The 22,459-nt window shown below is 45.3% G+C and overlaps 2 protein-coding genes across 9 annotated transcripts in view; both read left to right on the top strand.

Moving 5' to 3' along the window:
- Positions 1 to 18,087, top strand: part of Prpf8 (pre-mRNA processing factor 8) — a 31,902-nt gene extending 13,815 nt beyond the window's left edge. For both annotated transcript variants that reach the window (XM_020169132.2, XM_020169130.2), the window contains exons 25-43: positions 6,847 to 7,094; positions 7,207 to 7,386; positions 7,589 to 7,724; positions 7,843 to 8,012; positions 8,159 to 8,288; positions 8,471 to 8,617; positions 8,803 to 8,963; positions 9,424 to 9,615; positions 10,026 to 10,263; positions 10,372 to 10,500; positions 12,431 to 12,544; positions 12,627 to 12,800; positions 13,067 to 13,260; positions 14,362 to 14,601; positions 14,699 to 14,840; positions 16,854 to 16,994; positions 17,138 to 17,277; positions 17,376 to 17,578; positions 17,763 to 18,087. In XM_020169132.2, the coding sequence (XP_020024721.1) occupies positions 6,847 to 7,094; positions 7,207 to 7,386; positions 7,589 to 7,724; positions 7,843 to 8,012; positions 8,159 to 8,288; positions 8,471 to 8,617; positions 8,803 to 8,963; positions 9,424 to 9,615; positions 10,026 to 10,263; positions 10,372 to 10,500; positions 12,431 to 12,544; positions 12,627 to 12,800; positions 13,067 to 13,260; positions 14,362 to 14,601; positions 14,699 to 14,840; positions 16,854 to 16,994; positions 17,138 to 17,277; positions 17,376 to 17,578; positions 17,763 to 17,917 (3,234 nt within the window). In that variant the 3' untranslated portion in view covers positions 17,918 to 18,087. The remainder of the gene's footprint in view (positions 1 to 6,846; positions 7,095 to 7,206; positions 7,387 to 7,588; positions 7,725 to 7,842; positions 8,013 to 8,158; positions 8,289 to 8,470; positions 8,618 to 8,802; positions 8,964 to 9,423; positions 9,616 to 10,025; positions 10,264 to 10,371; positions 10,501 to 12,430; positions 12,545 to 12,626; positions 12,801 to 13,066; positions 13,261 to 14,361; positions 14,602 to 14,698; positions 14,841 to 16,853; positions 16,995 to 17,137; positions 17,278 to 17,375; positions 17,579 to 17,762) is intronic.
- Positions 18,088 to 18,898: 811 nt separating this feature from the next.
- Rilp (Rab interacting lysosomal protein) lies at positions 18,899 to 22,411 on the top strand. Of its 7 annotated transcripts, none has more exons than XM_020169134.2 (8): positions 18,899 to 19,434; positions 19,507 to 19,594; positions 19,679 to 19,785; positions 19,876 to 20,061; positions 20,337 to 20,482; positions 20,859 to 20,981; positions 21,513 to 21,589; positions 21,901 to 22,411. In XM_020169134.2, exons 1-8 carry the CDS (start codon positions 19,207 to 19,209, stop codon positions 22,083 to 22,085), a joined length of 1,140 nt encoding a protein of 379 aa, XP_020024723.1. In that variant the 5' UTR covers positions 18,899 to 19,206; the 3' UTR covers positions 22,086 to 22,411. The 7 variants fall into 7 exon arrangements, with proteins under 7 accessions (XP_020024723.1, XP_020024726.1, XP_073902671.1 ...); XM_074046570.1 differs by having other exon boundaries at positions 18,905 to 19,434; positions 19,501 to 19,594; positions 21,513 to 21,593; positions 21,920 to 22,410; XM_020169133.2 differs by having other exon boundaries at positions 18,906 to 19,434; positions 19,501 to 19,594; positions 21,901 to 22,410.
- Positions 22,412 to 22,459: the final 48 nt, after the last annotated feature.

Raw genomic sequence — 22,459 nt, 5'->3', positions numbered from 1 at the left:
CTATTAGACTGAAGGGATCCTTCCGCCTCAGCCCATGGAGTAGCTGGGACTATAAGCATATATTACTGTATGTAACATTTTTATTTTGTTTTGGGGGTGTTGTTTTGGTGCTGCAAATTAAGCCCAGGGCTTTGCACATGGTAGGCAAAGGCCTTACCATTGAGCCTTACCCCATCCCTAAAGAGTAGGTTTAAGAAGGGAAGGTAAATGAATTTAGGATATATGAAGTCTAAAGTTTGTGAGACCGTTCAGATGGAAATGTCCAGTTATTTATTTACATCAATTCCAGTATGTGTATAAACATGTATATTCTCCCAGGTAGCAGTCTGAAGTTGGGAGAAGTAGTTTAGGTTGGAAATGTAAATTGTTTTTGGCTTGTTTGTTTTTGGAAAGAGATAGAATGTTAGTTGTATATTCCCAGGTAGATACCAAGATTTTTAAAATAGTTTTTTTATTTATTCATTTTATTTATTTATTTACTTATTTATTTAGTGGTACTGAGGTTTGAGCTCAGGGCAGATGCTCTACTGCTTAAGCCACTCTACCAGCCCTGGGTTTTTTTTTTTTTTTTTTTTTTTTTTTTAATTTTTTTATTCATTTACTCACATGTGCATACATTATTTGAGCCATTCCTCCCCTCCTGCTCCTCACCCCCTCCTTCTCCCCCGACACCAGCCCTATTTTTTTTTTTTTTTTTTTTCAAGATAGGGTTTCTTGAACTATCTGCCTGGGCTGGCTTTGAACCATGATCCGCCTGATCTCTGCCTCCCTACTAGCTAGGATTATAGGCATGAGCCACTGGCATGCAGCTAGTTTTTATAATTGAGATGGTATAATAATCAACTTATCAGTATGCCAACAGGATATCATAAAGAGCCCAGAAAACACCCACATTAAAATCTAAACTGTATTTTTCAGAGGTAGCATAGAAATTCAGTGGGAGAAAGAATGGATTAATAAATGATACTGTAATAAACTTATTTGTTGGTACTGGGGTTTGAACTCAGGGCTTCCATTTGCTAGGCAGGCACTCTACCGCTTGAGACACACCTCCAGCCCTTTTTTCTCTGGTTATTTTGAGATAGAGTCTCACTTTTTGCCTGGCTGACCTGGTTCACTATCCTACCATTGCCAGGATTATAGGAGCTTGCCACCACACCCAGCTTTTTCTGTTGAGATGGGGGTCTTAAGAACATTTTGCCCAGTCTAGCCTGGAACTGCAATCCTGATCTCAGCCTCCTGCGTAACTAAGTTGATGGGTGTGCACCACTGCACCCAGCTATTGGTTGAGATGGGGTCTCACTGTCTGTTTTCCTTGGCTGACCTCAAATCTCCTGATCTCTGCCTCTTTAGCAGTTGGGACTATGGGCGTGAGCCACGGGTGCCCTGCTCAACTAGTTATTTACATAAGGTAAGAATGGACTTCTGCCTCCTGACTTATATTAAAAATTAAATTCCAGGTAAAGAAAATGCAAAGGAGAATGTCTTTTTGAACTCTTTGCAGAGCGAAGAGTATTCCAGTGATAAAGAAAGTCATTTCATTACAAAAACTGGGTAAATAATGTGAGGGGACATAACAATTATGGATAGTGGCACTGTTGACATTTTGAGTCAGATAATTGGGGAGCTCCTCTGTGCATTGTAGCATGTTTGGCAGTATCCCTAACCTCTACCTGCCAAGTGCCAGTAACATTCCCCATTTCCAAAAGTCAAAAATGTCTTCAGACATTGACATAATATTCCTGGGTGAAGGGAGCACATAGATGTAGGAGTCTGTTGGCATAAAGTTCAAAAGCTCAAGAATGAGTGAGATCACCAGGGAGAGTGTAGAGGAACAGAGTGACAAATTTCGAGCTGTGGAAACACAATGAAGCAGTATGAGCAGAACTGGAGTGTTCTAGGACATAGTAACCAAGGTTGTCAGGAACAAGTGTCCAGAACTGAAGTAGGTGCTTAACAGTGTAAGTTGCCTGAGCATTTCAGTTAGATAAGGACTGAAAAGTATCCATTGGAATTGGCAGTTAGGACGTCATTGGTGACCTTAGAGCTGTTTCAGAAATAGTGAGGATGGAAGCCAGATGGCAGTGGGTGAGGCTTTATGGAAGGTGAGTGAGACAGCAAGGACTGACTGACTGCCAGAGCTACAGCAAAATCATTAGATGCCACCTACAGGGAGCTATATGTCAAGGCAGGTATTTTTGAATGACTTGAGCATTTTAAATGAAGAAGTCAGCAGCAGTTTGAAGTACAAGGGAAAGATGCTAATTGATGGAATGGAGAAGCAGAGGAGTTAAGTAGGGTGGGACAAGCAGAGGAAAGCATCCTCTGAACCTGGTAGGAAGCAGTCTGGGTAGATGTGAGTATTGATGAGGTTTGAGGGAAGTTAAAGCAGGATTTTGAATTTTTCAGCTTTGCTTGGGCGAGAATGAGGGACTTGGATTGTGCAAAGTGGACTTGAAGACAGATGTGTGGGGTGAGCCACCAGTGCCCAGCCATAAATAAATTTTTAAATATTCTTTATACTATTCGTTTTTCCACCTTCTTGACTATAACTTTTGGCTGCTTGAGTTTTTTTGTTTATATTGACAGAAAGTTGAAATCTTTGGATAGTTAGGAAACTAAGATAACAGATTGTTTTGTGTCCTATCAAATAGTACAATGCATCATTGTTCATTTTAGCAACTGAGGAGGGTAGGAGTAGAAGTATGTAGAAAGTGTCAAGTATATAGAAAAACATCTAAAATTGGAGAAGAGGGAAACATGAGTATGAATTTATGACAAGCAGCAGTTTTTTTTGTTTGGTTGGTTTTTGGTGGTACCAGGGTTTGAACTCAGGACCTGGTGCTTGCTAGGCAAGTGCTTTACCACTTGAGCCATGCCCTTACCCCTTTTTTGCTTTAATGATTTTTCAGATAAGGTCCTGCTTTGTTTATCATAAATAGTTCACTGCTAATTATGTTCTCATTAAGTATGTGGAAATTCTTTGATATTTTACTTTTACCTTAGTTTTGGGTTTTTTTTTTTTTTTTTTTTTTTTTTTTTGATGCTGATGGTACTGGGGTTTAACTTAGGTCTTTCACACTTGCAAAGCAGGCGCTCTGTCACACAACCCCAGTCCATTTTGCTCTGGTTATTTTGAACATGGGGTCTTGCAAACTGTTTGCCCAGGCTGGCTTCAAACTGCTGTCCTTCTTCCTGATCTCAGCCTTTCAAGTAGCTAGGATTGCAGTGTGAGCCCATTTTTTATTTATTCATTTATTTTTTCCTGTTCTGGGGTTGAACTCAGAGCCTTCATCTTAAGCCACTCCATCAGCCCTATTTTTGTGAAGGGTTTTTCGAGATAGGGTCTTGTGGAACTATTTGCCTGGGCTGTCTTCGAACACCGATCCTCCTGATTGCTGCCTCCTGAATAGCTAGGATTACCAGCGTGAGCCACCGGCGCCTGGCCCATAATTTTTAAATACCCATTTTTCTGAAAATTGTGTTATTCAGGTGGTAGTTAATTGTGTCTACACTTTAAAAAGTTTTAAGTATGTATGCATTATAAGAAATTACAGTAGTACCATTTTGATTATTCTGAATGTTTTTAGATTTTGAAACAAATCTTGACCTAAGTGAATTTAAAAATAAAAAGTAATATTGGACTTCTTGGGAAATCATGCTTCCTCACCTTTAGGAATAAGGCATTGGTAACTGCAATAAAGCCGGAGTGTTCTGAGATACAAATTATGTAGCTGATAAATTCAAGAAAGGCTAGGCACAGTGGCTCATATCTGTAATCCCAACTACTTGACTGAAAGTTGGGAGGATAGACTTCGAAGCCAGCCTGGACAAAAGTCCTCCATCTCAATAAGGAAGCCAGGAGTGATGTGGCACATCTGTTAATCCCAGCTGTGCAGGAGACATAAATAAGAGAATTGAGTTCCATGCCAGCCCAGGCAAAAATGCAAAATCCTGTTTAAAAAAAAAAACTAAAAACATGGTCCAAGTGGTAGAGCTCTTGCCTAGCAAGAAGACCCTAAGTTCACACCCTACTAGCGAGCCAGGTGCCAGTGGCTCATGCCTGTATTCCTAGGTATGCAGGAGGCAGATGAGGAGGATTGAGGTTCAAAGCCAGCCTGGGCAAATAGTTCTGCGAGACCTTATCTCGAAAAAACCCTTCACAAAAAGGGCTGGTGGAGTGGCTCAAGGTGTAGGCCCTGAGTTCAAACCCCAGTACTGGAAAAAAAAAAAAGAGAGAGACCCTGGTACTGCAAAAAAAAAAAAAACCAAGTACAGTGAGAGAATTAAATAAGCCTAGTGTGAGTTGTTCTACTTGCTTATACCCCTCCCCCCGCGGCCCCCCCCCCCCCAGATCTAGCCAATTCTGGCCCTCCTTTAATTAGGTCTGCTGCCTCAGTTATCTCATCCTGGGGACATGCTAGATGCTTCCTCTGCCTTTGGTGATTGAGTCTAGTTGTAGTCATTTCTGCTTGTCTGAATACTATTTGCTTAAGGCAAATTTCTATTAGGATTCCTGCCAGTGTAATCTTTCACTTTAGTAATTGTTCAGAAGACATACTGCATTCTTTAGAGTCTTGATTATATCATTTAGTATTTTGTGGTTTGCTGTCTTTATTAATTTTTTTTTAAAGAATTACCTTTGACTTCATTGATTTTCATGGTTTTTCTTTTCTGCCATTGATTTCTACTCTTAAAATATCCTTCCTATTGATTTTTGCTTTTAAAATAGCCTTTTTGCTTACTTTGGGTTTAATTTGCTCTTAGCATTCTGACTTAAGGTAAAAGTTTGGATGATCAATTTTTGACCTTTTTTGGTTTGGTTTCTTTTTGAGGGGAGAGGAAATGCATGGGGATGGGGTTTGATTTTTTTTTTTTTTTTTTTTTGTAGCCCAGACTGGCCTGGAACTTGAGGTCCTCCTGCCTCAGCCTCCTAAGTGCTGGAATTGGTCTTCCCCACCTTCACGCCCAGTTTTGGGGATTGAACTCAAGCCTCTGTTGCTTGCTAAGCAAGCACTCTTACTACTTGAGCCACAACCCCATCCCTTTTTCTTATAGCTTGTTTTTCAGATAGGATCTTATGCTTTTCTCCAGCTGGCCTTGAACCATCTATTCTCACTCCTCTAAAAAGATTGTTTTAAATGTCCCATTTAGTTTTCTGGTTATTTATACTGGAAAAATAGTTTCTGTGGCCCCATTAGCTAGGCAGGTACTCTACCACTTGAGTCTTGCCTCCAGTTCATTGTTTGTTTCTTGTTTTAAAACTCAGAGCCTCCAGCCTTGTTTTGGTTTTTTTGAGATAGGGTTTTACTATGTAGCTTAAGCTAGCCTTGAACATTCAATCCTCCTGAATCAGATGAGCAAGTGCTGTGATTATAGGTGTTAACCACTACACTTAGCTCCCCATTAGTCTTCTTTTTTCTTTTTTTTTTTCAATATGGAATGCTTGGGCTAGAGGCATGGCTCAGGTGATGGAGTGCCTGCCTAGCAAGCATGAAGCCTTTCTCAAGAGCCAAAAGAAAAAGAAAAGGCAGGAAGCCCTGAGTTCAAGTACCAGCAAAGAAAATAAAGTATAAAGTATGGAATGCTTCACACATTTGTGTGTAGCAATGTTTAGAACAGTTTTATGGTGTTTATATTACCTTCTTTTTTTTAAATCAAAAATGTAGTCATATACCATAAATTTCTTACAATTTTAAACTGAAAATTAGATAATTTATAATCATAAATTGCAACCGTCATCACTGTCTACTTTTGTAACATTTCATCAACCCAAAAAGAAATTCTCATTCTCATTAGTAGTTGTCTGATGCCATTGCCCCGCCTGCCCCTGCCCCCAGTCTCTGACAACTATTAATCTACTTTCTGTCTTTATGGAAAATAGTTATCTATTTGCCTGTTCTAGAAAGTAGTTCTTTTTGTCTTTTTTTTTTTTTAAGGCAGTCGCTTTACCACTTGAGCCACTCTACCAGTCATATTATAGTACGTATCAATACTTAAGTTTTTTTGTAGGTTTGTAACATTCCACTGTATAGATATTACACTTTTTTTTTTTTTGGTGGTACTGGGGTTTGAACTCAGGGCCTACAGCTTGAACCACTCCACCAGCCCTTTTTTTGTGAAGGATTTTTTCAGGATAGGGTCTCACGGAACTGTTTGCCCAAGCTCTTTGAACCTTGATCCTCCTGATCTCTGCCTCCTGCATAGCTAGGACTACAGGCGTGAGCCTGCCACTGGCGCCTTGCTGGTATACCACATTTTGTTTGTCCATTTATAAGTTGATGAACATTTGGGTTTTTTTTCACTTTTTGTCTATTATGAATAATGTTGCTGTTGTTAATAAATACTTGTACAGGTTTTGGGATTTTGTTTTTCTTTAGTTTGCTTATTTTGCCTTTTTAAGACAGAGTCTCAATTGTGGAATCCAGGCTGGCCTTAAACTTGCTATGTATTCCAGACCAGCCTTAAACTTGAGATCCTACTGCCTTTGTCTCCCAAGTTTTGGGATTACTAAAGGTGTCTGCCATCATGCCTGGTTTGTACAGGATTTTGTGTGGACATAATGCTTCTATTTATTAAGTAACCATATGGTAACTACTTTTGTTGAACTTCCAGGCTGTTTTTCAGAGTGACTATGCCATTTTACATTTCGACCAGCACTATATGAGGATTCCATTTTCTTCTGTCCTTACTAATACTCGTCACCTCTCTTTTGATTATATCTCTCAACTCTTTCTTGGGTATTGGGGATGTATAACTATGTAGAAATTCACAGCCCACCCACTCCCCGACCCCCACTCCCCATCCCTAGCTCATCTTGAATTTACTCTTTCCTACTAACTTTAGATTGTGAATAAGTGGAATACAGCTCTCATTGGCCTTATGACATACTTCCGTGAAGCTGTGGTGAACACCCAGGAACTCCTAGACTTACTGGTAAAGTGTGAGAATAAGATCCAGACACGTATCAAGATTGGACTCAACTCCAAGATGCCAAGTCGCTTCCCTCCTGTTGTATTCTACACCCCTAAGGAGTTGGGTGGACTTGGCATGTTGTCAATGGGCCATGTGCTCATCCCCCAGTCTGATCTCAGGTAAGCCTCTTTTGAAAAATGTCTAGCACTAGATTCTGTTGCTTAGACTGAAAGAAAAAGGTTTTCTTTACTTTTAGTCTTACTTTCATCTCACCTTGGTTGCCCAAAATAGGTGGTCCAAGCAGACAGATGTAGGTATCACACACTTTCGTTCAGGAATGAGCCATGAAGAAGACCAGTTGATTCCTAATTTATACCGCTACATACAGCCATGGGAGAGTGAGTTCATTGATTCTCAGCGTGTCTGGGCTGAGTATGCACTCAAGAGACAAGAGGCCATTGCTCAGAACAGGTGGGCATCCAGAAGGGCATACCAATCCAGGGACATGTGGCACTATGAGTCTTGTGTGGAGGTTGTGGGCAGAATATGCCATGTTCTTAAGGAGGTAAGAAGGCAAGTTTTACTCCTGATCCTGGTTATCATTGGCCAGGAAGGAATAGTGGTATCTTTTCATGAAAACATATTTTTACTTTAATCTTATTTTCTTGGGCAGACGGCTGACTTTAGAAGATCTAGAAGACTCATGGGATCGTGGCATTCCTCGAATCAATACCCTTTTCCAGAAGGATCGGCATACTTTGGCTTATGATAAGGGCTGGCGTGTTCGGACAGATTTTAAGCAGTACCAGGTATATGGAGGGGAGTAGTAAAGAGATTTTTCTCTGAATCAAGAGAACTTATGGCCATTCCAAGAACTTGGGATAGTAGCCACTCAGAAAGTTTGACCATACCTGACTTACCATCTAGGTTTTGAAGCAGAACCCTTTCTGGTGGACACACCAGCGGCATGATGGGAAGCTGTGGAACCTAAACAACTACCGTACAGACATGATCCAGGCCCTGGGTGGTGTAGAAGGCATTCTGGAACATACACTTTTCAAGGGCACTTACTTTCCTACCTGGGAAGGTCTTTTCTGGTAAGGATTCTCTTGTCCTTTTGCCAGTCACAACCCTTTGAGCTTTTGTGGTTTGCTGTGATGTTTCCCAGACAGCTACTCCTAGCAGGTCAGTAGTACTCTGGGAGATGGCAGGACATTGCCTTACTTGTTTCTTCTGCTCTCAGGGAGAAGGCCAGTGGCTTTGAGGAATCTATGAAGTGGAAGAAATTAACTAATGCTCAGCGATCAGGATTAAACCAGATTCCCAATCGTAGATTCACCCTTTGGTGGTCCCCAACCATCAATCGAGCCAATGTGAGTGTGATTCTTAGACATGGAAGGTGAAACTTAAAGATAAGTAGTTTCTTAAAAAGGCAGCAATCACTATAAATAAATAAATAAACAAACAAATAAATAAGCTGGTTCCACTGCCTTAATTATGTCCTGAGAACCCAAGTCCCTTGATCTCTAACGTCACATTCTCTCTTTCATGGCAGGTGTATGTAGGCTTTCAGGTGCAGCTGGACCTGACAGGTATCTTCATGCATGGCAAGATCCCCACGCTGAAGATCTCTCTCATCCAGATATTCCGAGCTCACTTGTGGCAGAAGATCCATGAGAGCATCGTTATGGATTTGTGTCAGGTAAGCTAAAATTGAGAGATGAGAATGTCACAAAAAGTCAGGTCAGCTAGCTCTTTTGAGTTTGGGGAAATCTACCCCGTAACCTCTGAGGATGCTATTCCTATTCCTGATCTCTCAAATTTTATAAGCTCTCATCTTAAGTGGGTTTCTATAATAAATTAAAATCTTTCCATTTTCACCTTTAGGTATTTGATCAGGAACTGGATGCACTGGAAATTGAGACAGTACAAAAGGAAACAATTCATCCCCGAAAGTCCTATAAGATGAACTCTTCCTGTGCAGATATACTACTTTTTGCCTCCTATAAGTGGAATGTCTCCAGGCCTTCATTGTTGGCAGATTCCAAGTAAGTGTTTTTATAACTTACTTCTAAGCATATAGGAACCTTAGTATTAATTGTTCTTTTAGCAGGACTAAGTAAGAAGTTGTCCCCACCTGCTTTTGTGGAGGGTTTTAACTCTGCTTTGGGGTGTGTGTATTTGTGTGTGTGAGTGTTTATAATGGCTCACCCAGACTGCCCTTGAACTTTTGATCCTCCTGCCTCAGCCTTGGAAGTGCTCGGATTATAGGTATGCCAACACACCCATATCTCTGCCTGACTTTCTTTCAAACTTGGAGCCAGTGCTACCTCTGTAACCTATCAATGCCTTCAGTCAGATCTGCTGATTCTCTGAATGTCTTAACTAATCTAGAATAGGCAGAGGGGATGGTTTTGGGATTTAGGTGTAATGAATGGGAATTCTTGTGGTTCAGGGAACATTTTATGCCTGTGACTTTCTGGAAAGCTGACTTCTCTCCACCTTTAGGGATGTGATGGACAGCACCACCACTCAGAAATATTGGATTGACATCCAGTTACGCTGGGGAGACTATGATTCCCATGATATTGAGCGCTATGCCCGGGCTAAGTTCCTGGACTACACCACGGACAACATGAGTATCTACCCTTCACCCACAGGTGTGCTCATTGCCATTGACCTGGCATATAACCTGCACAGGTGAGTTAGGGCTCAGAAGCATGTAATTTCCATTAGCAGTACTAGGGTTTCAACTCAGGGCCTTACACTTACTAGGCAGGTGCACTCTACCACTTGAGCCACTCACCAGCCCTGTTTTGCATTGCCTTTTTTCAAGATATGGTATCGAGAACTATTTGCCTCAGGCACAATTCAAACCATGATCCTCCTTATCTCTCCCTCCTAAGTAACTAGGATTACAGGCATGAGCCACCAGCACCCAGTTTAGCCCTGTATTTTAATGTAGATGTGTTTTGAAGTTTGCCCAGATGAGATGAGGAAAAGAGTCATATGTGTGTTAAATTATTGTGTCAGGCTTCCTTTGTAGTGTTGTTTGTAGTTGTTGGGGCGTCAGCCTGGGCTTAATTTTTCTTGCCCCTCCAATCTCACAGTGCCTATGGAAACTGGTTCCCAGGCAGTAAGCCTCTCATACAGCAGGCCATGGCCAAGATCATGAAGGCAAATCCTGCCTTATATGTGTTACGTGAACGGATCCGCAAGGGGCTGCAGCTCTATTCTTCTGAGCCCACTGAGCCTTATCTGTCCTCTCAGAACTATGGTGAACTTTTCTCCAACCAGATTATCTGGTTTGTGGATGACACTAACGTCTACAGAGTGACTATCCACAAAGTGAGTATTCAAAGCAATTTAGGTATGTGCCTATGGGAGGATAAGTATGTGGGATGAAGGCAAGATGGTTGTGTCTAGGCCATGCTAACTAATATAATCATTCTTTAGACTTTTGAGGGGAATTTGACAACCAAGCCCATCAATGGGGCCATCTTCATCTTCAACCCACGCACAGGACAACTATTCCTCAAAATAATCCACACATCAGTGTGGGCTGGACAGAAGCGTTTGGGTCAGGTAAGCAGCTTAAAGGATAGTGAGGCCATTGAACTTTGCTGCCTCTTATTCTCAGTGTGGTATCAGTGATAGAGTGAGAAAATGCCTACTGTTTCTCTCTGTTGAAAGACAATTTCTTATTTGAACTTAACCCTGAATTACTTAACTTGGGAAATATTTTCCTTTAAGAGGTCCAATAGTGTGTGAGGGCCTTCATTACCTTCTAGCTAATCTTTCTGCTTCCTGAATCTCTCCTCTCTAACCTGTCTTGAATAAGAACTACTGATTTCTAAAGGGAATAAATAATTCTTTGCCTTCCTTTGATGCTTGGTTGGCTATACCTGTCCGGCCATAGATTTTCTTTCTATATATAGCATGTTTCCTCTTAAAGTCAGTCCAAGATCCTACTAGTCCTACTAGCCCTGATGACTCATATTCATTTCTGTGGCTTTGTCTCTCTTTTTATTTTTTTTATTTTTATTTTTTGGTAGTACTGGGGTTTGAAATTCAGGGGCCTCATGCTTACTAGGTAGGTGCTTTACTACTTGAGCCATTCTGACAGTCCTTTTTTTGGGGGGGGTGACGGGATGCTGAGATTTGAATTTAGGGCAGGTGCTTCCTCTTGGTGAGTGCAACCTGCTCTTTTTTACCCCACTTCTGTAAGCTCATTTCTAATTCCATGTACATTTGTTAACTGGAATTTTTTTTTTTTAATTTTGTTGTGCTGGGGGTACATTGTGGCATTTAAAATTCTTACAACATATAGTTGAATTCACCCCTCCATCATTCTCCTTCCCCACCCCCCACCCCCAATTCCTGGAATAGTTTCAACCAGTCTCATCTTTCCATTTAATCTGGAATTCATAAAAAGCGCCAGGTGCTGTATGCCTGTAATCCTAGCTACTCTGGAAGCAGAGATTAGGAGGACTTTGGTTTGAAGCCAGCCCGGGCAGATAGTTCATGACAACCTATCTTGAAAATACCAAACACAAAAGGGGCGGTGGAGTGGCTCAAGGTGTAGGCCCTGAGTTCAAGCACTGGTATCGCCAAAAAAAAGCAAAAGCATGCTGGGAGCTACTGGCTCACACCTGTAATCCTAGCTACTCAGGAGGCACAGATCAGGAGGATCACAGTTCACAGCCAGCCCGGGCAAATAGTTCTCAAGAGTCTATCTTGAAAAACCCTTCACCAAAAAAAAAAAAAAGTAAAATCTTTCATCAGATAACCTAAGATAGTGAAGTCAAGTGCTTTGTCCTTTGAACAGCTCTTGGACTATGTGTCTTGCTGGATAAACAGACATGCCATGAATTTAGGACAGATCACCTTTGCCCTAGAAAGTGCCCTGTGGTAAATACAGTTACCTCAAACTGCTCTAAGGCCCAGCCTTACGGGCTAACTCCAGGGGCATGAACAGCTCATAGGGGGCCACCAATGGAGCTGGCCAGGCACTGGCTTTCCCATGTTAAACAGGAAGACCTGACCCAGACAACTCCTTCGCACCACCTTCCACCCAGCATTTGTCAGCTGCCTGGGCAGTCACAGAGCCTATGGTAGTGCCAGGGGGGTGGCGGGGGAATCAGGCCTTATTTACCGAAGGACCCTAGAAACGGAGGTCCAGGGCTGAGCAGAATAGCCCCAGATTGTGGCCCTCCCCACAACTCTTGCCCTCATATGTAGGCATAGGACTGGTAAGAAGTGTCCAGTGTTCACCCTGCACAGCCTAGTAGCCTTTATTTCTTTTGTTCCTGAACTCCTGTAATCTCAGGTACTACTGTGATTATCTTGTATAGATAGAAAAACACCTTTGGACAAGGCTGTTTGGCACTTTCTACCTTTGAAGTACCTTATTCAACACCAGTTCATTAGAAGCATAATTTATCTTGAGACAAGGATCTTTTGTTCTAGTTAATCTAGGAGGATAGACTCAATTTCTTTTTCTCTTGGTTTTTAGTTGGCCAAGTGGAAGACAGCTGAGGAAGTGGCTGCCTTGATCCGATCTTTGCCTGTGGAGGAGCAGCCCAAGCAGATCATTGTCACCAGGAAGGGCATGCTGGATCCATTGGAGGCAAGAGGGTAGATGAGGTAGAAGGAAGGAGGTCTTGAGATGACCTGGATTTGTTTCTAATCTTGGCCTTATCTTGTCTCAGGTACACTTACTAGACTTCCCCAACATTGTGATCAAAGGATCGGAGCTCCAGCTCCCTTTCCAAGCTTGTCTCAAGGTGGAAAAGTTTGGGGATCTCATCCTTAAAGCCACTGAGCCCCAGATGGTTCTCTTCAACCTCTATGATGACTGGCTGAAGACTATCTCATCTTACACGGTAGGTGTTAAGCCACCTCAGGAAGAGGAAGAGGGTTCCTCTAAGAGGAGTGGGTTTGGGGTCAGAAGATTGTGTGCCTTAGGTTTCCCCACAGCCAATTAATGAGGCCATTTCCAAATTTTTGACTTACAAATGGGACAGGAATTCTTGGGTTTGAGACCTTAGAGTTTGAAATTGATTCCTGGGTTTCTTGAAAGGATAGGGTAGAGAAAGGGGGCGATTCTCAAGCAGCTGACTTTTCTCCACTCTTACAAATTCCTTCCCAGGCTTTCTCCCGTCTCATCCTGATTCTGCGGGCTCTGCATGTGAACAATGACCGGGCAAAGGTGATCCTGAAGCCAGATAAAACTACTATTACAGAACCCCACCACATCTGGCCCACCCTGACTGATGAGGAGTGGATCAAAGTGGAAGTGCAACTCAAGGATCTTATCTTGGCTGACTACGGGAAGAAAAACAAGTGAGCAGTGGGTATGGGGAGACAGATGGGAGTTCCAAAAGGGGCCATGTGGGTTCTGGAGTTTTGAAACATTTAGGCTTTGAAGTTTCTCAAGATACTGTCTTAGAGATGCCTATGGAAAGACAGGCAGCATCTTCAGATAGTACAGGCAGTGTCTAGTCTGACTTGCTCGTTGTAATTTAGGAGGCACTATTGCTGTTTTCAGTAGGGCATTTTTTTTTTCTTTTTGTTTATTTGTTTTGATGGAACTCATTTGGGTTTGAACTCAGGGCTTTGCACTTGCAAAGGAGGCACTCTACCACTCGAGCCACACCTTCAGTCCATTTTACTCTGGTTATTTTGGAAATGGTCTCACGAACTGTTTGCCCAAGCTGGCCTTGAATGGCCTTGAACCTCAATTCTCCTGATCTCAACCTCCCAAGTAGCTAGGATTACAAGTGTAAGCCACCAGCACCTCTTAGCAGGGCATTTCGTATTATAGGAAGCTTAAATGTCTAAGACCCCAAGTACCACTGCTGTGAGCACTTTCCTTTTATCCTCTTCCTCCCTGCCCTTGTGGCAATAAAAAGTATCCATAAATCTCCCAAGTACTTGCTAAAGGTGACTAACACCACATCAAACCAAGAACAAGTGTGTTACAGGATTTGAGGTTTCCTTTTCTTTTTTTTTTTCAGTACTAGGATTTGAACTCAGCCTTGCTAGCCATGTGCTCTATCACTTGCCATGCCCCTGGCCCAGTTTGTGTTTTGAGACAGGGTCTCACTGTGTAACCCACACTGGCCTCAAACACAGTCCTGCCTCAGCCTCCCAAGTGCTGGAATTATTGTTGTACACCATCTTGCCTGGCTTGGGATTTCCATTTCCGAGAACTGTGCTGTGCCAGAGTACTGTTTGTGAAGGAAAAGTGGGAGTTTGGGTGCCGAATAACTAAAAGGTACACAGAGTGCCTTGCTGCTTGGGATGGGATGAATCTTAGAAGTATCACTTGAAGATTATTTGGGTGAAAAATATGGGCTGCCCTGTCCACAAAGTTATACCCTTGCCATTAAGGTAAATGGGACTAAGGGGAGGGATCTTGTATAACTCACATTGTTCCCACAGTGTGAATGTGGCATCGCTGACACAGTCAGAAATTAGAGACATTATCCTGGGTATGGAGATCTCAGCACCATCACAGCAGCGGCAGCAGATAGCCGAGATTGAGAAGCAGACCAAGGAACAGTCACAACTGACTGCAACACAGACTCGCACTGTCAACAAGCATGGTGATGAGATCATCACTTCCACCACCAGCAACTATGAAACCCAGACTTTCTCATCTAAGACTGAATGGAGGGTCAGGTACTGTGAAGAGCAAGAGGGTAGAGATAGCAAGCTTGTTGACACCACTGGAGGTATTTGGACTGAAAGGTGTTGACATTCCTTACCTGTTCTCTAGGGCCATCTCTGCTGCCAACCTGCATTTACGGACCAATCACATTTATGTTTCATCTGATGACATCAAAGAGACTGGTTATACCTATATCCTTCCAAAGAATGTGCTTAAGAAGTTCATCTGTATATCTGACCTTCGTGCCCAAGTGAGTAAGTGTGCTCGACTGGCCATAGTGTGTTGCCCATATATTATGTGATCCAAAACCCATCTGAGGTGCTGGTTTCAAGATTCATGGATGAGTAATTATAAAAAAAAAAAAAAACAGCCAAAACAGTAAGGAGGGTTTTGGTTCCCATGAGACAGGAAATCATTTATGAGGCAGTGACAATTAAGAGAATGTATTATTGGCTTAGAATTTATTGGGAGAGAATAGCATACAGCCAGAAATACATTTATATTTACATAATGTGCTATGTCAAAATTGTGAGGTTAAATATACTTGATGGTCCCTGCTTCTTACCACTTACAAAAATAAAATCTAGGTTATCTCTCTATCCCCTTCTCTCTCTTTCTCTGTTGTTTCTGGATGTCATATATGAGCTCCTCTGCTGTGCTATGTCCTCCCTGTCTAAACTGAAACATCTGAAACCATGAGCCAAAGTAAATCCTTTGAAGCGTTAATTAATTAATAAAAAAAAGTCAAATAAAAATATGAATGTAAAATACGAAACTGGTAGGATACTAGAAGAAAATTTCCTGAAACATGTCTAAACACAAAACCATGATCAAAATTAAATAATTGGCTGGGCTCTGGTGACTTACTCCTGTAATCCTCGCTACTGAAGAGGCAGAGATCAGGAAGATCCAGTTTTGAAGTCAGCCCAGGCAAATAGTTCAAGGGACCCTGTCTTGACAATACCCAACACAAAACAGCTGGAGGAATGGCTCAAGTGGTAGAGTGCCTGCCTTGCAAGCATAATACCTGGGTTTAAACTCCACTACTGCCATAAATAAATTGATAAATAGATAAATAAATTTATAACAAAGAATGCTGCAGAAGACAAACTAAAACTGAAAATAAGAAGGAAGTATTTTCATTGCTCTAATAAATAATGGATTAATGTGTAAAAGAGAAAATTCTCAGAGGTTGATTTTTGGCCCAGGCTGGACTCCAATAATCCTCCTGCCTCAGCCTCTGAGTACTGGGACTCTACAGGCTTATGCTACACAACCCCCAAACCCCTACCCCCACTCCTGGCAGAATTTGATTTTTAAAAGATAACTGTAGATGAAGGAGCAAAGAATAAGAAAAGGTAGTTTAGGAATCTAGGGATATAGCTCAGTGGTAGAACATGTGTTTTTTTTTTATCATGCATGAGGCCTGAGGTTCAATCCCCAGCACCAAAAAAAACAGAGATAAAAGGTAAAGAAATTGCAAGTGGCAAATATGAAAAGATGTTCAGCTTTACTAGTAATCACATATTACTAGTTAAAAAACACTGCTGGCAGATTGGCTCAAGTGGTAGAGTGCCTTTGTAACAAGCATGAGGCCCTGAGTTCAAGCCCCAGTGATACCAAAAAAAAAAAAAAAGCAACCCCATTTTGTGGCTATCAGATTGGCATATTTGAAGATTGCTAATATCCTGTGTGAATGACTTTATAGCAAATAGTTTCTTTGTTGATAGCAATGTAAAACTTAAAATACCATTCTGGGGGTATGGCTTGGTGGTAGAATGCTTGCATAGCATTCATGAGGCTTGGGTTTGATGCCCACACTGCAAAAAAAAATTTTTTTTTCAATTAAAATACCACATAATGCTAGTTTTTCAGTTACGATATTCAGGGCTGATGGAGTGCCTAGCAGGCGCAAAGCCCTGAGTTCAAACCCAAGTACCACCAAAAAACAAGCAAGATAGGGTATTCAGTCTGTCAGAATTCATTAAGCTTATATGTATACTTGTGTGCTCATTTGTTTATAGCTAGATAATTATCAACTGGGGAGCTTGTGGACCCCACTCAGGAGATTCTGATGGGAGCAGTCTGAGATGAGGTCCATGTGTAAGATTTTGAACAAGCACCCAGGTGGTTTTGGTTCAGGGGTTGCTGACTGTATTTTGAGAAACCTCATTCTTGGGGGTGGGAAGGAAACGGAAGCTGATACTCCAGACTCTGGGTTAGTACTAAGAATAGTTATGTTTCTTGACCCCCTCATCTCTAGATTGCAGGATACCTGTATGGCGTGAGCCCGCCAGATAACCCCCAGGTGAAGGAGATCCGCTGTATCGTGATGGTGCCACAGTGGGGGACTCACCAGACTGTGCACCTGCCTAGCCAGCTGCCACAGCATGAGTACCTCAAGGTGAGTAGTAGTGATGGAGCTTGGAAGTGTCAGAACTTGAGGTCTTACCTCCTACCATCGGTAGCAAGAAAGCAGACATGTTACTGTTACGAAAGATTTCTGTCTGCAGATGAGTTGAACAGCTCTTTACTCCTTGCCTATAGGAAATGGAACCCTTAGGTTGGATCCACACTCAGCCCAATGAATCTCCCCAGCTATCACCCCAGGATGTCACCACCCATGCCAAGATTATGGCTGATAATCCATCTTGGGATGGTGAGAAGACCATTATCATCACCTGCAGGTGGGTTTGGACTCCCTTGGGAAGAAGTATGGTGGCAAGCAGCGTAGGCCAGGGCCGGAATGGCCTGAATTCTCACCTTGTCTTCATCCCTTCCCTAGCTTTACACCAGGCTCCTGCACACTGACAGCCTACAAGTTGACCCCTAGTGGCTATGAATGGGGCCGCCAGAACACAGACAAAGGCAACAACCCCAAAGGTTACCTACCCTCACACTATGAGAGGGTCCAGATGCTGCTATCTGACCGCTTCCTTGGCTTCTTTATGGTCCCTGCCCAGTCCTCGTGGAACTACAACTTTATGGGTAAGTGGACTGCGTGTTTGTGTGTGAGGGCAGCACAGCAAGTGTGGATGGGGGGTAAGAGATAAAGTGAGGCCATCACCTTTAGCACTTGGGTCCTGACTCTACCTTGGAAATGGCTCAGAGGCTCAGGCTGGGTGAGGCAAGTAGACCTTTGTTAACATTGGATGTTTTCCTCTCCCCTAAGGTGTCCGGCATGATCCCAACATGAAGTATGAGCTGCAGCTGGCAAACCCCAAAGAGTTCTACCATGAGGTGCACAGACCTTCCCACTTCCTCAATTTTGCACTCCTGCAGGAGGGTGAGGTCTACTCTGCAGATCGGGAGGACCTCTATGCTTAGTTGTTTCTTACCAATTCCTTCTTCAGACTCCCCAAAGGAGCCTCTTAGCCCCATCCCATAAACAAGCTGGTGACATTCAGCAGCTTGGCCCCTTTTCCCTCTGTTTTGTGCTTGTGTTGTTAATACCTTGTAATCCTGAACAAAATATAATAAATTTTGTATAAATAGAATGGTTGAGGGTTGTTTTTTTTTTTTCCCCGAGTTCAAATTCTGGGTGTAGATAAGGCAGGGGGCTGGCCTGGAGCAGTTGTTCAGCAGTGTGCTGGGGTCAGCCTGAAAGAGGGTATAAGACCCCTTGGTTAAATAGGGCTTGATATCCCCTGGACCCAGGGAACTGAGGTAGGTTTGGCTTTCATACTCACTCTTTTGCCTTCACACATTTGCTGGTTTGTTGCAAAATAGTTGCAAATCTCCACCCACTGTCAACATCAGTTAAGGAGTAATGTGTCTAGGAGCTCTGGCTGTATTGCCCAGCCTAGTGCTCCTCCCACCCTTTAGGGTTTTTTTTGTTTTTTTGTGCGGTACTGGGGTTTGAACTCAGGGCCTTCACCTTGAGCCACTCTGACAGCCCTTTTTTGTGATGGGTATTTCCTAGATAGGGTCTCAGGTACTATTTGCCGGGGCTGGCTTTGAACTGAGATCCTCCTGATCTCTGCCTCCTGAGTAGCTAGGATTACACCAGCACCCAGCAGTTTTGTTTCTTTGGGGTTTTTGGTTTTGTTTTTTTGAGACAGGGCCTCTTTAGCCCAACCTGGCCTTGGGCTTGAAATCCTGCCGCAGGCTCATGAGTGCTGGGATTGCATTGCAGATATGTACCACCATGCTGCCAGCCTATCCCCTTTTTAAAAAGCTTTTTGTGTCATTCCTGGGGGTGGGGGGCAAGCACATGAGACCCTGGCTCTGTAAAGACCGCCCAGCAGACTGCTCATTGGCCTTGAATCTCTCACCTCTTGCTTGGAGAGCTTGGCAGCCAAGTCCAGCCCTTAACTCCAGACACGGGGGTGGAGCCTGGATTGAGGGCTTGCCTAAAGTGGCCACTTACAGCCCTGGGCCTCAGCTCTTGGGTGCCTGCCTGGAAATTGACTGTCCCTTTCCTTGTGACCTTGGGGTTGAAAGGGACAGAGCCTAGGGGGCCTAGGGTATTGTCCCCCTTTCCAGGACCTTTTCCCGTAATCGCTTCTCCCTGTCACTTCTACTCCTCCCCTTAGGGCCCTAAACTTCCTGGGCCGGAACTGTTTGGCCTGCCACAATTCCTGGTGAGGGTGCCTTAGGTTATCAAGGGGGCAAAAATGGAGCCCAGAAGAGCGGCTCCTGGGCCACCCGGCTGGGGACCTCGAGTGGCCGCGGGGTCGGGGACGGACGCGGAGCTCGTGTACCATCTAGCGGGGGCGCTGGGCACTGAGCTGCAAGAGCTGACCCGCCGTTTCGGGACGGAGGCGGCGGTCGGGCTGGTGCCGCTCGTGGTGCGGGCGCTGGAGCTCCTGGAAAAGGCCGCCGTAGGGCCCGCCCCGGACTCGGTGAGTCACTGCCCCCTCCGCTCACGCCCCGTGGGACCGACAGGCCCTAACCCTGAGTCTCCCCAGCTGCAGGTGTCGGCGCTGCAGGCCGAACTGGAGCTGCGGCGGCTGAGGGAGGAGAACGAACACCTTCGCAGGGAGCTGCGCTCGGGGCCTCGGGGTGAGTGCAGGCCCCGCCAGGACCAGGGCGGGCTGAGGGCCCCCAGTAACCCGGGGACCAATGCTAAGATCACCCCTTCCTCAGAGGAGCGCGCGCTGCTGCGGCAGCTCAAGGAGGTGACTGACCGACAGCGGGACGAGCTCCGGGCGCACAGTCGCGACTTGCTGCAGCGCAGCCAGGAGACAGAGGCGGTCAGTGAGGGCAGTGGGCGGCGGGCGCTGGACAGGGCTTCCGGGGGCCTCGGCGCTCCGCCCACAGCTCTCCTCTCGCCCCGCCCCCAGTTGCAGGAGCAGCTGCAGCGCCTTCTACTGGTGAATGCCGAGCTACGGCACAAGTTGGCCGTAGTGCAGGCCCAGCTGCGGGTGGCGCAGGACCGCGAGAGGGAACGCGAGCTACCGCGGGAAGGCGCCCTCCAGTCGGCTGAAGAGCAGAGGCAGGAGCCCGAACGGACGACCCCGGAGGACCCAGTGAGTACTAGACGAGAGCAGGGACCCATCCCTGAATTCACAGCGTTGGCACTCGGTGGGCACTGGACAGGATGTGCCGTGCTGTATAGCGGGTCCTCTGGAAAGCACTTAGAGCGGTGCTCTGTCATCTACTGTCCATCCACTGTAGCCCCTTTGTCCGTCCGTGTCCACCCCCAGCCCCGGCCGCTTTCTTCTTAGACACTCCCCCTAGCGTTCCCGTGATGGCGCTGGAGTTTAGCACAGGCAACCCTCTGACCATGCCTGACCTTCCACAGATGGATGCCCCACAGCAGCCAGGGAGCCCCCTGCAGGCAGGGCAGGGCAGCTTCAGCCGAGAGGAAGTTGAACAGATCCTTCAGGAGCGGAATGAGCTCAAGGCCAACGTGTTTCTGCTTAAGGAAGAGTTGGCCTACTTCGAGCGGTGAGAGACTGGGAAGCCAGGAGGCCTCCGCTCACGCCTGGTTCTGGTTCTCAGGTCATCCCACCTTACTCTTTGGCTTACTGATGTATCAGCAGTGACATTTGCTATACCCTGCCTGGGCACCTGGGAGGACATGAATTCCATAGCCCCTCCCCTCCTGGAACTTGGTCCAAACTGGAGGGAGCGGCCCAAAGGGTCACAGTAGCAGCAAGCAGGAAGTGTTAGTAGGAAGGGGGCCACCTAAGGAAAGGTCAGAGATGTTAGCAGTGCAGTGCATTCAGGTGTTTCGAGGAGGAACAAGGAGCACAGGTACTTGAGTGAGACCTATGGCTGGTATCCCCACTGTCTTCTTCCTGCTCCTGCCCCTCTACTGCAGGGAGCTGCTCACAGACCACAGGGTCCCTGGGCTTCTGATTGAAGCCATGAAGGTGGCTGTCAGGAAACAGCGGAAGAAGATCAAGGCCAAGATGTTAGGAACACCAGAGGAAGCAGACAGCAGGTAAGCTCTCCATGCCATTGAGCTAGCCCTCCTTCCCTCCCAGTTCTGTTAAAGCCTAGCCACCTCCTGTGTCTGCCCACCTAGCCTGGCCACCCCTTGAGCCCACTTAGTCTAGTCACTTCTTGGACTTGCTACCCTGGCTAGGTTATCCCTAAGCCCATCATCCAGCCTGCCACTCTTCTCTCTGAATTCCACTACCCTGCCAGCTGCACATCCTGCTAAAGAAATCTGCTAACACCACTTATCCACATTCAGTTTTCAGTCTCCTGCCTTGGTTGGGTCTGTTAGTGGAATGAGGCTGTGGCTGCAGCCTTGTCAGGAGCCTGTTATCTTCCATTCTATGAAGTGAAAGCCTCAAGATGTGCTGGATCTCCCCAGTATTTCCTTTTCTTCATCCCTGGGGACAAGGCAGTCACACTGTCCTCCCTGATGCTCCTGAGGGTGGTGCAGAAGGCTCAAGATGATTTGGACTCCTGTTGTCCCGCAGAGCCTTGATACATGGGCCTCACACCTCTTCTCTCTCTGTCTCAGTGATGAGGATGGCTCATGGCCTCTGCTCTCCAACAATAAGGGAGATGAACCCCCAGCCCCTGAGTCCAGAATACAGAGTTCGTATGTTGGGGGTGGAGGAAGGGCAGGAGGGGGTGAGGGGGGGGTCCTGCCTTCTCTCTGTCTCCTTTCTCGCTCTACTGCCTCTCAGCTTGCTGTCCTGGACTCTAACAGGCTTCTTTGCATGAAGCAGGTGGGAGCTCTGACATGGATTCCGCTTCTTTTCCCTGAGTCCCTTCAGCTCCCTATGACCTCATGCCGCCCTTTCTTTCCTCTGTATCCTCTTTCTCGACACTGCCTGCCCTCAGCCCATCTCCTTGACTTCTATGGCTTCCTGGCTCGAAGTACCTCTTAGCTTTCCCTCCTCCAGCTTTGGCTTGTGGTATCAGGGTGAAACAGAGGCCCCTGAAGCTAAGACCAGCAGCACTGCCTCCAGCCAGCTGGGAAGAGAAGAGGAAGCCTCCCAAGAGCCTTCACTGGAATCTGTGGGCAGCTCTCCAGCCTCCACCTCCTGACTGGGCCTTCTCTCTGCTCATGATGAACATGTTGATCTGAGGGCCTCCGCTGCCCCAGAGGCCTGACTTTTGGGATCTGACTTTGGGGTGAATGTGTGACCTCAAATGAAGACAAGGCTCCCCCCTTCATAGCCCTCCCCAGGGCTCTTCTCCAGTCTGGCAGGATGGGAATGTCAGCCAGCCTCCCCTTCCTCTGACATGTCTGCACCATACTTGAGGGCCAGATGTACAGGTGCTTTGTCTCTGACTTCCAGTTTCACCATCTGTGAAACAGAGGACTGACTGCCTACCTTCCAGGGCTTTGTGCACATGGCCTGAGCTAATGTAATAAAGTAACTGTCCATAATTCCCAGAAACTGCTCCATGTCTGTGTGTCTGTCAGTGGTCTGTGCCACCTTCCAGCCTGCAGAGGCA

This window comes from Castor canadensis, chromosome 11 (genome assembly GCF_047511655.1).
Source record: "Castor canadensis chromosome 11, mCasCan1.hap1v2, whole genome shotgun sequence".
Taxonomy (NCBI): Eukaryota; Metazoa; Chordata; class Mammalia; order Rodentia; family Castoridae; genus Castor; species Castor canadensis.
Note: the sequence above shows the minus strand (reverse complement) of the source record. Positions and strands in the feature narration are given on the sequence as shown.

Bases quoted from the DNA above. Each gene is read 5' to 3' on its own strand.
- Rilp (XM_020169133.2), top strand. From the start codon at position 19,207: ATGGAGCCCAGAAGAGCGGCTCCTGGGCCACCCGGCTGGGGACCTCGA. The intron at 19,786-19,875 runs GTCAGTGAGGGC...CCCCGCCCCCAG, and splicing joins GCAGCCAGGAGACAGAGGCG to TTGCAGGAGCAGCTGCAGCG. The intron at 20,483-20,858 runs GTGAGAGACTGG...CCTCTACTGCAG, and splicing joins GAGTTGGCCTACTTCGAGCG to GGAGCTGCTCACAGACCACA.